A 17,322-nucleotide genomic window follows, 5' to 3' on the forward strand; every position below is an offset into this window, starting at 1 on the left:
TTTGGATTAATGGCGAACAATTCTGCATTTGGCATAGTTATTTTACAGACAATATGCAGAATATTTTCACTTATACGCATATAGACTGCTTGATCTATCGTAAAGGTGAGAAAAATGACGCAAAAAACGCCCCTTTCACGTGAACGCGCACTGAACCTAAAGCGGAAAACCTGGTTCAACTAATTGAATCTAAAGTGAGCTTCGTGGTACCATTTAACTCTGATTGCGAGTTGCGGCTCTGTCAAGCCAGGTTTTCCCAAGAAAGCCTGGGTATGTTCAGCGAGCTTCGTGGTATAGAGCACTGGGCCCTGTACCACGAAGCTCGCTTAGAGGGTTAGCGAGGTATGTTGAGCTCCAAGCCTGGGTTAGTTGTACCACGAAAGTCGATCTCTTTTAGCGTCGCTGTATCACCATGGTGACTTATGCTCGCAACCAAACCTGGTCGGGAGCAGTTTTTCGGCTTAGTCTAGCCGGAGATCGGCTACTTAAATCGGCGTGCGCAGCTTCCTAGCCCCTCCTCTGACAATGGCGTCACCATTTGTGGGTGTTCCCGTGGACCCCGGCGCACTTCTCCGGAGACAAGGGTTTTACGGGACAGAACCGATCCCTTGGCATTGTCTGACGATATTCAGATTTCAGACTTTATTGTCATTGTGCAAACAACGAAATTGGGGTTCTTCATGAGAGATACAGATTCTCATCAGAGGGTGTTCGTTATTTGATCGTCCTTTTGGACCTTATGTAGACAATGATTACTGTTGCGCATCGTGTCTCAGTGACAGAGTGCTAGAGTGGAGGTAGCGTGTCAGTCTTGAATTTTTGCGCGGGGGGTTCGACTCCCAAGTGACGCGAATTTATGTGAAGCTTAAAAAGTCCTAATTCTCATGCGTATGGAATGCATATTCACTAAAGCTTATGGAATTATATTTTTGTGCTTATTTCGAACTTCAACCCATATTTTCAAGGCCGTGCTGGCACCACATCTATGGGGGTAAAATGCATGATGATAGACCGGCGAATTTGAACCCCGGTCGCTGGCGTTCGGGTCTTATACTAATCCACTACGCTACAGCCGCTACCACTCAGCGGCCGAAAACATGCGATACATTTCTTAAATAGGGTGTATTTAAAGTGAATTCCCTAAATGATAGAATAAGGCAGGATGGACGTTGCTTATGCATTTTCAAATCATCATCATTCTATTTGGATTAATGGCGAACAATTCTGCATTTGGCATAGTTATTTTACAGACAATATGCAGAATCTTTTCACTTATACTCATATAGACTGCTTGATCTATCGTAAAGGTGAGAAAAATGACGCAAAAAACGCCCCTTTCACGTGAACGCGCACTGAACCTAAAGCGGAAAACCTGGTTCAACTAATTGAATCTAAAGTGAGCTTCGTGGTACCATTTAACTCTGATTGCGAGTTGCGGCTCTGTCGAGCCAGGTTTTCCCAAGAAAGCCTGGGTATGTTCAGCGAGCTTCGTGGTATAGGGCACTGGCTCCGCCTGCTCATGGTGCGTTCAAAGGCGGCTCGGAAAAACGTGTTTCCACGCGTTAAAAATGAATTGAATGGTTGTAATGGCTGTAAAAAGTGCGGGGGACAGAGGGCACTGATACGGGAAGTGCGGGGGACATGTCCCCTGCGTACCCCGCGTCCGCTACGCCCATGTGTGTGTGGGATTGTTACTAAAAGTGTACGTACGCCCAAAAGCCAGGTTTTGCGCGCGCCAACATTTTTTCGGATTTATAAAACCCTGCGTACGCACACCGTACGCAATCTTTGCTTTATAAATCACAGAGTGCGTACAAGTGTGCGCAGCTGAATCAGCTTCACGTTCCGCCCTTTACACGCCCCTTTTTAACCATAAATGGTCAATGCAAATGACCTCATGAATGCGATCTGCATTCATGAGGTCAAGTATTAGCCTATGTCTTGTCGGAAACAATGGCAGAAGTACTGAGAAAAGCAAAAAAGCGAAATTTCACGGAGACACTTGTGGGTGAGATGGAGGCCCGGAAAGTAGTTTTGTTCGGTGGTCACAGGATTGGGATCGCCAACAACAAAAAGCAGAGTGAGTGGCAACATGTTGCTGCAGCAGTGAACTGGAGCGCACAGTCCCAGAATTAAAAAATAAGTGGTCTGACATAAAGGTACATATTTGTATGTACCAATAAATCGTTATGTCCCTAAAGACCCTATCCCTCCGAATCCTGCCATTTGCATGGTCCGCCAGAAGTGCCATATGGTGCAGCATTACCACGGCGCTCACCTCTGTATTTATAGGGTTACGGTAATAAGACTGACAGAGAACACCTTGGATAATCAGTTTGTAATCACCCACGTAAAATGTTCTTGAACATAAGCCCTTTTTAATGCCTGATTTGTCATGAAAGCATCAAGAGTAACGGACAACGGCTTGGTTTTCCACACTTGGGATTTAATTGACATTTGATGTGTTTACAGTGTCACATGAAAATATTATGTTATTGACACATGTTGGACATATGCTTTATTCCATGCATTCGCGCCGTCAGTGGAGAGTATGGATTGACGGGATTAAATATAGATTTTTTTTATTTCTATTCTACGGAGATGTTTCTGGAGTTATAACTGAGAAATAACCAACCCAGTCGCCAAGAAAAAACGTCAGTGGTGTACGTTTCCATGAACACTGGATACGTAGCATTTCAACGTAAAAAATAGCGTGTTATACCTACAGTATCCACGTGTGCCGCTGTGGAGGCGGGTTTCGGGGTTTGGGTTTCACGGCTTTCGCGGCAAATTGTGGACACGATTGTTTAGGGGGGGGGGGGGAGACTGTTGTTGACCGGGGAGGGGGGGGGGGGAGAGACACGTTTGTTGAGACACGTTAGTTGAAGGGGGGGGGGGGGGGGGACACGTTTGTTGAGGGGGGGGGAGACACGTTTGTAGGGGGGGGGGCACGCTCGACAACGAGAGTTGGTTTTTATTGAACGCTCGACAACGAGAGTTGGTTTTTATTGAACGAGACTTCAACACGGAACAGCTGCGCGAAACGATGGTCACGTCACTCTCGGTGACGGTGTCGACAATAATGAACACACGAACAATGTTAATAGAACAACACACAACCACATAACATCCCGAACCCATTAACCCCACTTAATCCTAACAACAAAACAAGTTAACAAAAGCCCCATTTGTCAACTGAGAACCCCAATTCCCAGAATCCCCCGCGGCTCCGGAACACGGCGTAGCTTATATTAATCTTTATTATCTGAATGGGAAATGCAATATTTTAGGACAGATACACCATTAAACGCGTTTCTAATGACATTTCTAGCGAGAAATGTACATTTTCCTTACATAATCTTCAGTCAGTGAATGTGTATGATCTTTATTATCTGAATGGGAAATGCAATATTTTAGGACCGATTCACCGTTAAACGTGTTTCTAATAACATTTCTAGCAAGAAATATACTTTTTAATTGCATAATCTTCAGTCAGTGATTGTGTCTGATCTTTAGTTTTATAGTTATTAGGAGTTGATCGGCTCGCTCGCATGTTTCAACGACGTCAGGTTGCTTTCGCTAAACTAGCAGCTCACGTGCTTCCGGCGTTTGTGTTATTAAACTGTTACTTTATGTAACTTTTAATGATATCATCTTGTTAGAAACACGTATATCTGAGAGCCAACCCAGTCGCCAAAATCATACCTACGTTGACACTGTACGTTTCGTGAACACTGGATTACGTCGCATTTCAACATAAAATTGCGTGTTATACACACACACACACACGCACGCACATGCACAGACACACACACACAAGCACACACAAGCACACACACGCACGCACAGACACACAGACACACAGACACACAGACACACACAGACACACACAGACACACACACACACACACACGCACACACGCACACGGTGCATTTCGCTGCTAAAACCACAACAAAAAAATATTCCCTCAAATATTATTACTTTCAAAACGTTGGCCAAAATGGCCAATAATATCTTTTTTTTTTGGGATGCTTCTAGGACATTTTGGGTGGATTTTGAACGGTATGTGGGGGGCACGTTTTTTGCAGGAAGATCTGGCTCCACCCCGGCGTGGTGCCGTCTCCTTTTGACCTTTTGACCCCAGACTTCTGGGGGAATAGCTGAATCAATTCATTAGTCAATCAGAAGCATGTAAATATCTTTCCGGTGGCGGAAGAGGACAAACAAGGTATCCTTCAACATCTACGCTTCCAGGCGATTGCAACGGTGCCACACATGAGCATATTCGAACATGTTTAATGGTAGTAATTAGCTGTCGAAATTGGAGGCCTTAATCAATACTGAGCAGCTATTGATTTGCTTCCCGATAAAGATTTGTCACAAATGACATGTTATTTAGCATCTACACGTTGAGCTGAGTCCAATGACACCAAGAACGACACTCTAGCTAATGGTAACATGTATTTTACATGGTACACCTAGGTCTAGGACATGATCTCGGTGTAGCAAGAGGCCGAGCTTGATCTCATTGGACTCAGCTTAACGTGTAGATGCTAATTAACATGTAATTTGTCAAAAATCTCCATCGGGAAGCAAATCTATAGCTGGTCATTATTGATAAAGGCCTCCAAAATCGACAGCTAATTACTACCCCCGAAACATATTCAAATATGATCATGTGTGGCACTGTTGCAATCGTCTCGAAACGTAGATGTCAAAGGACACCTTGTTTGCTCTGCTGCACCACCGGGAAGATATTTTCATACTTCTAATGGATTGATTCATATTTTAAGGTTCTCGGAGTGAGACTTTAAGTGGCTGCAGCAGAAGTGTTGCGACGAAAGATGATATCAAGAGATTTATAGAATATTCCCATTCACATTATGATTCTTCGTCGTAACTTCCGACCAAACATCCTTTACATTCACAGAGCGAAGATTATGAAAGTCCAGGCTCAGCAAGTGCTCCATCTCGTTGCACCTGCACCCAGCGGCTCGCTTGCAAGATTTTGGCCTGAAGTTCTTCCCAGACCTATACCCTAACAGTCCAATATGCATATCTGAGAATCAGGCCTCTCTTCAATAATGACAAAATGTAATGAGAGAAATACAGATTCACTTTTTGTTATCTCATAAGCGGCGTGGTGCCGGCTCCTTTTGACCTTTTGACCCCAGACTTCAAAGACGTGGCCACAGGCCAGCGGTGTCTACACACATTAAGCCACAAATGTACACCTCCATCCCACAAAAAATGGGGCCTAGAAACTAACCTCTGTCTTATGTACATTGACTGTACTGTTGGAGGTCACGCCCCTTTTCCAGCCTTTTCGAGATAGCTAGGGATGCTAAAATGTTGACACACATTTCCCGGGGCCCCGAGAACGACATATGCAAGATTTGTAGTTCTAGCCCATAGAGAAAAAAAGTTTTCCCAAATGGACTGTCATTTGGACAAAGCCCCTTCAGAAGTGTTGCCTGCGAGACCTAATGGACCCTTCCTGCCCTCGGGGTCCGACCGGGCCAAGTTTCGGTGCGGAGGTCCCAGTTAGGCCCTAGAATAAGGTATTAAAATTTCAGGGCGGTAGGACCTTCCTATCTCAAAAACTCTTTTTCCACCACATTCTGAACCATTAGGTCTCGCAGGCTACACTTCTGAGGGGCTTTGTCCAAATGACACTCCATTTGGGAAAACTTTTTATCTCTAAGGGCTAGAACTCCAAATCTCGGATATGTCGTACACGGGGCCCCAGGAAATGTGTGTAAACATTTTAGCATCCCTAGCTATCTCGAAAAGGCTGGAAAAGGGGCGTGACCTCCAACAGTACAGTCAATGTACATAAGACAGAGGTTTGTTTCTAGTCCCCATTTTTTGTGGGATGGAGGTGTACATTTGTGGCTAAAGGTGTGTAGACACAGCTGGCCTGTGGCCACGTTTTTGAAGTCGGGGGTCAAAAGGTCAAAAGGAGCCGGCACCACGCCGCTTATGAGATAACAAAAAGTGAATCTGTATTTCTCTCATTACATTTTGTCATTATTGAAGAGAGGCCTGATTCTCAGATATGCATATTGGACTGTTAGGGTATAGGTCTGGGAAGAACTTCAGGCCAAAATCTTGCAAGCGAGCCGCTGGGTGCAGGTGCAACGAGATGGAGCACTTGCTGAGCCTGGACTTTCATAATCTTCGCTCTGTGAATGTAAAGGATGTTTGGTCGGATGTTACGACGAAGAATCATAATGTGAATGGGAATATTCTATAAATCTCTTGATATCATCTTTCGTCGCAACACTTCTGCTGCAGCCACTTAAAGTCTCACTCCGAGAACCTTAAAATATGAATCAATCCATTAGAAGTATGAAAATATCTTCCCGGTGGTGCAGCAGAGCAAACAAGGCGTCCTTTGACATCTACGTTTCGAGACGATTGCAACAGTGCCACACATGATCATATTTGAATATGTTTCGGGGTAGTAATTAGCTGTCGATTTTGGAGGCCTTTATCAATAATGACCAGCTATAGATTTGCTTCCCGATGGAGATTTTTGACAAATTACATGTTAATTAGCATCTACACGTTAAGCTGAGTCCAATGAGATCAAGCTCGGCCTCTTGCTACACCGAGATCATGTCCTAGACCTAGGTGTACCATGTAAAATACATGTTACCATTAGCTAGAGTGTCGTTCTTGGTGTCATTGGACTCAGCTCAACGTGTAGATGCTAAATAACATGTCATTTGTGACAAATCTTTATCGGGAAGCAAATCAATAGCTGCTCAGTATTGATTAAGGCCTCCAATTTCGACAGCTAATTACTACCATTAAACATGTTCGAATATGCTCATGTGTGGCACCGTTGCAATCGCCTGGAAGCGTAGATGTTTACATGCTTCTGATTGACTAATGAATTGATTCAGCTATTCCCCCAGAAGTCTGGGGTCAAAAGGTCAAAAGGAGACGGCACCACGCCGGGGTGGAGCCAGATCTTCCTGCAAAAAACGTGCCCCCCCACATACCGTTCAAAATCCACCCAAAATGTCCTAGAAGCATCCCAAAAAAAAATGATATTATTGGCCATTTTGGCCAACGTTTTGAAAGTAATAATATTTGAGGGAATATTTTTTTGTTGTGGTTTTAGCAGCGAAATGCACCGTGTGCGTGTGTGCGTGTGTGTGTGTGTGTGTGTGTGTGTGTGTGTGTGTGTGTCTGTGCGTGCGTGTGTGTGCTTGTGTGTGCTTGTGTGTGTGTGTCTGTGCATGTGCGTGCGTGTGTGTGTGTGTGTATAACACGCAATTTTATGTTGAAATGCGACGTAATCCAGTGTTCACGAAACGTACACTGTCAACGTAGGTATGATTTTGGCGACTGGGTTGGCTCTCAGATATACGTGTTTCTAACAAGATGATATCATTAAAAGTTACATAAAGTAACAGTTTAATAACACAAACGCAGGAAGCACGTGAGCTGCTAGTTTAGCGAAAGCAACCTGACGTCGTTGAAACATGCGAGCGAGCCGATCAACTCCTAATAACTATAAAACTAAAGATCAGACACAATCACTGACTGAAGATTATGCAATTAAAAAGTATATTTCTCGCTAGAAATGTTATTAGAAACACGTTTAACGGTGAATCGGTCCTAAAATATTGCATTTCCCATTCAGATAATAAAGATTAATAAAGATCATACACATTCACTGACTGAAGATTATGTAAGGAAAATGTACATTTCTCGCTAGAAATGTCATTAGAAACGCGTTTAATGGTGTATCTGTCCTAAAATATTGCATTTCCCATTCAGATAATAAAGATTAATATAAGCTACGCCGTGTTCCGGAGCCGCGGGGGATTCTGGGAATTGGGGTTCTCAGTTGACAAATGGGGCTTTTGTTAACTTGTTTTGTTGTTAGGATTAAGTGGGGTTAATGGGTTCGGGATGTTATGTGGTTGTGTGTTGTTCTATTAACATTGTTCGTGTGTTCATTATTGTCGACACCGTCACCGAGAGTGACGTGACCATCGTTTCGCGCAGCTGTTCCGTGTTGAAGTCTCGTTCAATAAAAACCAACTCTCGTTGTCGAGCGTTCAATAAAAACCAACTCTCGTTGTCGAGCGTGCCCCCCCCCCTACAAACGTGTCTCCCCCCCCCTCAACAAACGTGTCCCCCCCCCCCCCCCCCCTTCAACTAACGTGTCCCCCCCCCCCTACAATCGTGTGTCGTCGTCCGTCTATGGTCCCCCCCCCTCAACAAACGTGTCTCTCCCCCCCCCCCTCCCCGGTCAACAACAGTCTCCCCCCCCCCCCCCCCCCCCCTAAACAATCGTGTCCACAATTTGCCGCGAAAGCCGTGAAACCCAAACCCCGAAACCCGCCTCCACAGCGGCACACGTGGATACTGTAGGTATAACACGCTATTTTTTACGTTGAAATGCTACGTATCCAGTGTTCATGGAAACGTACACCACTGACGTTTTTTCTTGGCGACTGGGTTGAAATAACGCAGTCGACTTAAATTATTCTGATTAGATAGATTTAACACATGATACGGGTTGAAATTTATGAAGATTTATGATAAAACATAATCGTTCTTCTCACTCTACAATTCTTCTGTCTGACTTCAGTTCACCACCACACCATCTGTGTCGCCAATTCTCCTTTTCCTCCAAACCATGTGTACGCATGGGTCAGAGTTTGCTTAGGGCTGCGCACATTCTCCCGTCAAGTTAGTTTTTTATAGATCACAACCTTGGCGTGGAAAGTCACGTACGCCAATTTCAGTCCCGTTTTGTGCGTACGCAACGGTTAGAAATGAGACCCCAGGTCAGGTGAACCAGACTTGTGAATGGGAGTTACAACTGCCTTTTTCCAGGGCTCAGGAAATGCATTACTTCTGATGGAGCAGTTGACAACATGAGTCACTGGCACTTGGACAACAGAACTATGTTTTTAAAGGCACCCAGTGCAACTTTCGAGGCTTAAAAATAAACATTCAATTTCTAGTCTTTTTTACAAGTAGTAAGTTTCAATAACTCCATACCATTACATACCGACATTCAAGCAGCAAAGATGAGACGTCGTTGTGTGGTGAGAACTGATAGAAAATCGATAACAACAACAATGCCGCCATTTTCTTTATTTTTTGTAACCTACAATAAATAAAGCAGGCTTCCAGTCAATGGAAAAATGGCTTCTCCCCACCGGCGATTGTTGTTGTTTACGATTTTCTATCAGTTCTCACCACACAGCGACGTCTCATCTTTGCTCCTTGAATGTCGATATGTAATGGTATGGAGTTATTAAAAAAGACTAGAAATTGAATGTTTATTTTTCATTGAATGTTTACATAAAGTTGCACTGGGTGCCTTTAATAATTAAAGTATCCAATCCAAAACTAGAACTGCAAGCAGTTATGCAGGGGTCCAAGAAATGTGCATTTCGCCGGCACAACACGAAGCATGTGTTCAAAACGCTACCGTGAACCTGTGGATACAAAGGTTTTTACTGTGGGAGGTTCGGTGTGGGAGATATATCCCCAAACGCGTTTTCAGAACATTCCTTTGGCCAATTAGGAGATATACAATTTCCTCGTTTATGGCGCCGCCTTGTGGCGTATTTTTTCGAAGAGAATTTTCCTCGTGGCGAAATATTCAGATTTTTTTATCGATCGCCATTAAGGGTAGCGCCGACACATGTGTAAAATTTGGTTTGACTTACCTCTTTAATATGAAAAGAAGTTAAGAGATCTCATTGTATATCATCAAACTCAATTGGTCGGAACTTGCCAGTTCCTCAACTGATGAAAAATGTATTAAATTCATTTGCAATTTCCAATCCATCATTACTAACTGTTCCATTTATATTCAATTCCACATTAGATCTTTTCATATTTGATGCCCGATTAGTCAAAGTATTTAGATGTTTCCAGAGTGCTGAGCTTTTCCCTTTTGAGTCAGCAATTAGTTGCATAAAGTAACAGGTTTTTGCCATACGCAACTCCTTTGTTACCTTATTTCTTAAACCATTGAAAATAAGTGTGTCTGAATTATTTCTGGTTAACAATGACTGTTTAAGTGCAAGATCCCTTTTCCTCATTAGTTGGTGAATATCCTTATTCAACCACGGGAAAACCCTGGGACAACGTGGCTTTCTCAATTTCTGAGTGCATTTCTGCATCGGATTAGTAAATGTTTTCATCATTGTATCACAACAGGTGTTTACATTCTGAGATTGCATAGCATCATCCCAAGAAATATTCCGTAAATTGTTTTCAAATTGTGTTCTTTTGTTCTATGGAATGCCTACAAACTCTGGTTTACCATTGCACCAGGATTTTCGACGTTTTTTGGTTAGTTTTCTAACTATTAAAACCATATTGTGGTCCGACAGGCCTGTGATTAAATTGTATGTCTTTGTCACTCTCTCAATTCTATTTGTAAAAAAGACCAAGTCAATATGGGTTTTGCTGACTTTAGTTAGTCTCGTTGGTCCTTTGATCATTTGCTGAAAATTATGCTTTGAATAGATTGTTTTTAATTTTTGCTTGCTGCCTTTGTGCAACCAGTTTATATTATAGTCCCCTAAAAATATAGTTTCATAGCTACAATTTAGTTGTTTGAGTAGTTTGTCTAGATCGTGGTAAAATGAGGCACCATGTGATGGAGGATTATATAGGGTTACAATATTGAATTTCATTTTTGTTGACAACACAACATTAATAGCAATACACTCCAAAGGTGTGTCCAGATTAATTTCAATACATTTAAAACTCTCTCTTATATAAATCATTACTCCACCCCCCCTACCCATCAATCTATCTTTCCTAAAGCATACATAACCTGGTACATCAATCATATGTGTTGGGATATTACAGTTAAGCCAAGTTTCAGTCAAACAATCTAGATTGGAGTCTGTTAATAGGTGTTGAACCTGATCTTGTTTTGAATGTTCAAGTGTCCTCCTACAATACCCTTTGGTTTGGTCTTTGAATCCCATATGACCTTTGGATGATTTACAGTGGAAGAATCTAAATTGTCTCCGTTTACCTTCAGCGCGACCACTGTGTTTGCAGGATTCACTGATTGCATGTTTCACTGCATATTTTCTCCCTGTGGTCGTGTGTTGGTTTGAGCAAGATGGTTCTGACACTGTTGGTAAACTGAAGTCGGCAGCATGAGGAGTGGAATCCTGGGTGGGCTGTTGTGGGTCAGGCAGCAGTTGCAAATGAAGCAGGTCCGTGGGTTTCTTCTCTTCTGTGGAAACATGCTGCACCTGCATTGCTTCAGCTGTGTCCAATGTTCTCTGATTGATTGATTGATTGTCTGGATGAGAAGTGAAGTCACTGTTGGCTCTTGGTAGATCAGCAAACGACTCCATGTGGAAAAAGTCCATTGGTTCTGTACCTCCGGTGTTCACATGACGCACCAGCGTTGTTTCAGCTGTGTTCAGTTGCACATTCTGAACAGGGCTTAAACTTGCTACTGGACCAGGGTTCAGCTGGATATCCCCACTTAGTAGCAACCAAATGCCATTTGCTCCTCTTGGTGATTTGTTTACTGCCTTTTTCATTGCTGTATAACTTCTGCCAGAAATTGGAGTAAGTAACTAAATGTCCATGTCCAAAAAAAAGTCAATTTTGGTGTGTTATTCCGAGGAGTAGAAAGTCCAGAGGTAGATAACTGATTGCTAGCCAAACAAAGACCTTGAACAGGTGGAGCATCAGAAAACACAGGCAAAGTAACAGTGTCCAAACACATCCATTTTCTCTGTACCTGTTGTTTGAATCTGGGCTTGGAGTCAGGCATTTCTTTGAAGTAGAGCATTTTTGTTGAAACACATTGGTTAAAACTGATTAAAAAAGTTAAAAGTAAGGAGAGGTGTGGCGCCTAACAAACCACACCTGCCCTTGGCCGCCTTTTTGGATTGTAGTGTTGGGACACTAATGTAACTACTATAGTGGTTCCCCATCTCTTAACCAGTGGTACTGTTTCTGTCTGATCAGTAGTCAGCATACTAATGTAACGACTAAAGTGGTTCTCTACTCAAGGGAGTTCTGTCTCCTCTCCTCTCCTCTCCTCTCTGTGTCTCCTCTCCTCCTCTCTGTGTCTCCTTTCCTCCTTTCGCTGTGTCTCCTCTCCTCCTCTCTGTGACTCCTCTCCTCCTCTCTGTGTCTCTTTTCCTCCTTTCTCTGTGTCTCCTCTCCTCCTCTCTCTGTGTCTCTTTTCCTCCTTTCTCTGTGTCTCCTCTCCTCCTCTCTCTGTGACTCCTCTCCTCCTCTTTGTGTCTCCTTTCCTCCTTTCTCTGTGTCTCCTCTCCTCCTCTCTCTGTGTCTCCTCTCATCCTCTCTGTGTCTCCTTTCCTCCTTTCTCTGTGTCTCCTCTCCGTGACTCCTGTCCTCCCCTCTCTGTGACTCCTCTCCTCCGCTCTCTGTGTCTCCTCTCCTCTCTGTGTCTCCTCTCCTCCTCTCTCTGTGTCTCCTCTCCTCCTCTCTCTGTGTCTCCTCTCCTCCTCTCTCTGTGTTTCCTCTCCTCTCCTCCTCTCTCTGTGTTTCCTCTCCTCTCCTCCTCTCCTCCTCTTCTCTGTGTCTCCTCTCCTCCTCTCTCTGAGTGACGTGTCTCCTCCCTCCTCTCTGAGTGACATGTCTCCTCCCTCCTCTCCTCCTCTCTCCTCCTCTCTGTGTCTCCTCTCTCCTCCTCTCTGTCTCCTCTCTCCACCTCTCTGTGTCTCCTCTCCTCCTCTCTCTGTGTCTCCTCTCCTCCTCTCTCTGTATCTCCTCCCTCTTCTCCTCCTCTCTCTGAGTGACGTGTCTCCTCCCTCCTCTCCCCAGGAGGCAGACGGCTGAGGAGCGGGAGGCGGAGCGGCAGCAGGCCAACCGGCTGATGCTCCAGCTGCAGCAGGAGGCCTTCCAGAAGACCCTGAGCCAGCCACTGCAACAGGACCCGCTCTGCCTGCACAACTCCTCCCTGTATGCCCTGCAGAACCTCCAGCCCTGGGCCGAGGACAACAAGGTGACCGCTGGCACCACCGCGGGCGGGGGGGACTGACAGTAGGCATGTAAGGAGAGAGAGAGAGTGGGGGAGAGAGACAGTAGGGGGGGAGAGAGAGGGTGGAGGGTTAGACAGTAGGCATGTAAGGAGAGAGAGAGAGAGAGAGAGAGAGAGAGAGAGAGAGAGAGAGAGAGAGAGAGAGAGAGAGAGAGAGAGTAGGCATGTAAGGAGAGAGAGTGGGGGGGAGAGAGGGGAGAGAGAGGGGGGGGGGAGAGAGAGAGAGAGAGAGAGCAATAACGAAAAAGGTAAAAAGGGGAGGGTAAAAAGAGGGAGAACGAGAACCGGCAAAGGGGGTAGAGACATTTAGGATTTTATTTGGACCCCCCTTCACATTGAGACAGCATGGGGAAACAACATGTATTTCTGAAAATACTTGCAAAAAAAATAAATACGCGTAAAATCCGAACAACGGAGGAGGGCCATTTTCTTCCGTTTGTTGATGTGCAAAGCATGCTGGGATAGATGGTACCGGACGCTGTGACTCTGCGTGGGGCAAAGACAAGATATTAACCTGTTACTGCCCAGACTCTGAGGCCGGGTGTGGTGGCCGCCCAGCCTTATTATGGTCTGTCCAGATACTGTGAGGCTATGTGTGGAGGCCGCCCAGCCTCATTATGGTCTGTCCAGATACTGTGAGGCTATGTGTGGAGGCCGCCCAGCCTCATTATGGTCTGTCCCGGTCAGCTCTACCATGTCTTTATTCTCTGAACCGTTTCCCTGCCTCACACCAGATTTTCGCTCTCCCTTCAGCTGACGGTCTAGAGCCCCGGGGAGCCCCTGTCCTCCAAGGGCCCGGCTTCACATGGACCCTCCAGGACGGGCCCCTGAGGCCCCTGGAGCTGCCCGGAGCTGGCCCCGCTGCCCTCTATCTGCCCGGCGGCGGCAAACACACAACCCCCTTTTTTGGCTTTTGACTTTGTACAACGTAGTAGATGCATGTTTCAAGCCTTTTATTGTGTACATTGGGACCGCGACCAGGAAGTCCCCTGACGAGGTGGAGGAGGAGTTTGGGGGGTACGGCAGGTGGCTCCGCCCCCCCGCCCCCCCCCTCTCGTTTCGTTATTTAAAAGGTGTTTTATATTAAATGATACCGTGACTTTTTGAAAAGATGACATCACTCTTCTGCAGGCTTTTCTTTCTGTGTCAGCGTGTCCGTCGATCGATGGAGGGATGAATGGAGAGAGAGAGAGAGAGAGAGAGAGAGAGATGGGTAGACACAGGCTCTGTTGTGCCGTCCTCAACGCCGGCGTCTAACCTAACATATCGGTGCATAAAGCTGCAGTGTCTGAGAGATTTCCATCTCCCTGGTGGTGCACTGTGTAACATGGCCACCCATGGCCACCATTGTAAACACACACACACACACACACCGCCCTTATCAGCCTATCACAACAACAATTCACCCACTTCCTGTCTGCCAGAAGCTGTAAACATCGAGGTGAGATCGCCGCGGTCCTCAAGACCTTAAAGGGGCAGGCAGACGTTTGCTCAGAGTGGATGTTCCGAGCGTCGGGCAGAGATCCTGGTGGATCTTGGGATCTCACAGGATGCATCATGGGAATAGATACCAGCTCTGCAGTGGCAAGTCTGGGTAGGCCCCAAACACCCAGAAGATGTGATTGGCCGCCCCAGAGGGCCTTAAGAGGCTAGCTGCAGTATCCAGCTTCCATTGATGCTAACGGTCCGTTGAGAGGGGGTTCTGCCTGGCTGACATCGTGTCAGAGGCCGTGTTTCTCCAGAAGACTCAACCCCTATTTCCTCTCCCTCCTCCTCCCTCCTCTCCCTCCCCCCCTCCCACCTCTCCCCCCCCCCCCCCCCCCCCCCCCCCCCCCCCCCCCCCCCCCTCCTCCCTCCTCTTTTATCTCTCTGTCTCGACAGCCACGAGGACGGGACTTAGCTCTTCGCTCATTTCACAAACATTCCACTGCAGGCTGTTTTGAAAGGGGCTGCATTGTGTTTCGCTACAGGTGCTCAGAGACCTCCTCCCTCCCCTCCTCCCCCTCCTTATCTCGTCTCATCTCCGTCCTCAACCAACGACTCCTCGTCACAGGAGAGCAGTAATCCAACTTCCTACCACTGTCGGGTTTCAACACGGCACCCGAAATACCAAAACACCGCCTTTACCTCGTGCACACACCGTGTCCGAGCACAGCTCTCATGAAAGCCCGTCAGCGCCCCGAGTATCCAACCCGTGTCCCGCCACGAGCCTTCACTCTACGGACTTCTCTTTACTATTTAGTCACAGCTGCTCACGTGGACGAGACTCGTCATGAGCAAAAAGTAATCTGTGCGGATAAACTGCGATGGAAAGTAGCCATATTAAAACAATTGCGTTGCGCGGCACCGCGCAACACAACATGATGTAGACACATGATTTAATATATAGGTGTAACGCCTTTGATTGCCATTTCTGAGCTCACATTAAATAATAAAATAATAACAATCATAATAAATGTTAATGATGATAAAACACTGTTGTGCTAATTGTTTCTTATTAGGCCTATGCATAAAATCCATATTGATCACATTTGAATTATTGATGACCTCTTATCCTTTCTACTTTTTTCAATTTCTTAGTACCATATTAAGCGCTATATAAATTTAATTTATTATTATTATTAATAAAATTATGACACTAATTTACAATAGCTCCCAGAGAGAAAAAAAACGATGTATTTCTTCGAGTCACAGCATGTCTCTCCCGTCTCCCTCCCTCCCTCTCTATTCTCTCCCTCTCTGGTTTCTCCCTCTCTGCTCTCTCGCTCTCTGGTCTCTCCCTCTCTGTTCTCTCCTTCTCTGGTCTCTCCCTCTCTGTTCTCTCTCTTTGTTCTCTCAATCTCTTATCCCTCCTTCTCTCTAAGTCAGTCCAGGCCTCTCCCCTCTGGTGTCTCCTCCATCCTCCTCTGTTCATGTATATACTTCTCAAACCCTTGAGATCCTTAGAGCAGAACGTTCTTTCAGCTCTGAGGCGTCGGGCTGACAGCTCAGAGGTGACAGGTTTCAGTCCGTCTCGTTACCCTGACAGCGTAACCATTATACCTGAACACGTCGAAGGGAAACATCGTTTATTTCACAATGACTCGTACACCACAACACCACGGCTGCCAAGAGCGTCTGAACTGGGGTGTTGAAATGTATTTCTGTCTTTGACCGTTAATATTTTAGCATGAGGTTGCGTTAGAAAAAACGTCTTAATTTGAAAATGTTGCCACACAACAAACACGGTTTGCCTTTTAACGTATCTGAGATGTCAGTCCTTCAGAATGTTGGATGGAAGGCAGACCACAGCTGGAATGTTGGAAAGAACTGTGGAATGGGACATTGGGACCCACACACACATGTACACTCACACACCAACCCACCCGCACGCACGCACGCACGCACGCACACACACACACACACACACACACACACACACACACACACACACACACACACACACACACACACACACACACACACACACTACACACACACACACACACACACACACACACACACACACACACACACACACACACACAGGGACGTCCCTAGGAATTATGGGCCCCCTGACAGAATTCAGTTATGGAGCCCCCCCCCGCCCCCAACCCCCCAAAAAAATCAAACAATATTTTCAAAGAAAATAGAATTATATATAGCCTACATTTTTAATGTCATATATTCATTCACATTTTATAATCATTAAATACTGGGTCAAAATTGGGTAGTCATTATAAGCAGAAGAAAATGAATAACAACTGAATAAAAACATGATAAACCTACCTACTACTTCACTAGATAGTTAGTTAGTATTTAGTTACACATTTACCTGGGTTGTAGCTATAGACAGAAATAAGCTAATAGACTGACAGTGCTGCTTCTACTTAGACTGTCCTCCTTCTCCCCTTCTTTTATTTCAACCTCACTGGTTTCTTCTGTGGGTTCATCATGGCTTGAAGAGGGCCCTGACTCTTAGATACATCATATAATTCAGAATATGTCTCATAATTATCTGAACATATTAAACAATATTGTCAACAGTCTATTTGATTTGATTGAGCGGGGCATGACTAAATATGTATATTTTGATTTGCTGCATTAGCCTACAATAAATAGCAGCTATTAATCTAAGGGTAGACTACTTGTAATTTTAGCTGGCTTAAAACTTAAAAGTCAGCTAAAATGTAAGTACCCTTAGTTTAATATCTGCTAATATTGTAATGCAGCCCATCAAAATATTCAAAATCTGTTTACATAAATGTTAACCCCAAAGACTTTTGTTCATGGATTGCACATAGGCTCA

General features: G+C 45.1%; 1 protein-coding gene across 2 annotated transcripts in view; it reads left to right on the forward strand.

The window, feature by feature from the left end:
- Positions 1 to 14,142, forward strand: part of tlx2 (T cell leukemia homeobox 2) — a 30,082-nt gene extending 15,940 nt beyond the window's left edge. Inside the window, exons 4-5 of one of the 2 annotated variants that reach the window (XM_056600096.1) lie at positions 12,818 to 12,998; positions 13,769 to 14,142. In XM_056600096.1, the coding sequence (XP_056456071.1) occupies positions 12,818 to 12,998; positions 13,769 to 13,951 (364 nt within the window). In that variant the 3' untranslated portion in view covers positions 13,952 to 14,142. The remainder of the gene's footprint in view (positions 1 to 12,817; positions 12,999 to 13,768) is intronic. The other variant, XM_056600097.1, reaches the window with a different exon arrangement.
- The last annotated feature ends 3,180 nt before the right edge of the window (positions 14,143 to 17,322 follow it).

The sequence above is a fragment of the Gadus chalcogrammus genome, chromosome 10, assembly GCF_026213295.1.
Source record: "Gadus chalcogrammus isolate NIFS_2021 chromosome 10, NIFS_Gcha_1.0, whole genome shotgun sequence".
NCBI classification, from domain to species: Eukaryota; Metazoa; Chordata; class Actinopteri; order Gadiformes; family Gadidae; genus Gadus; species Gadus chalcogrammus.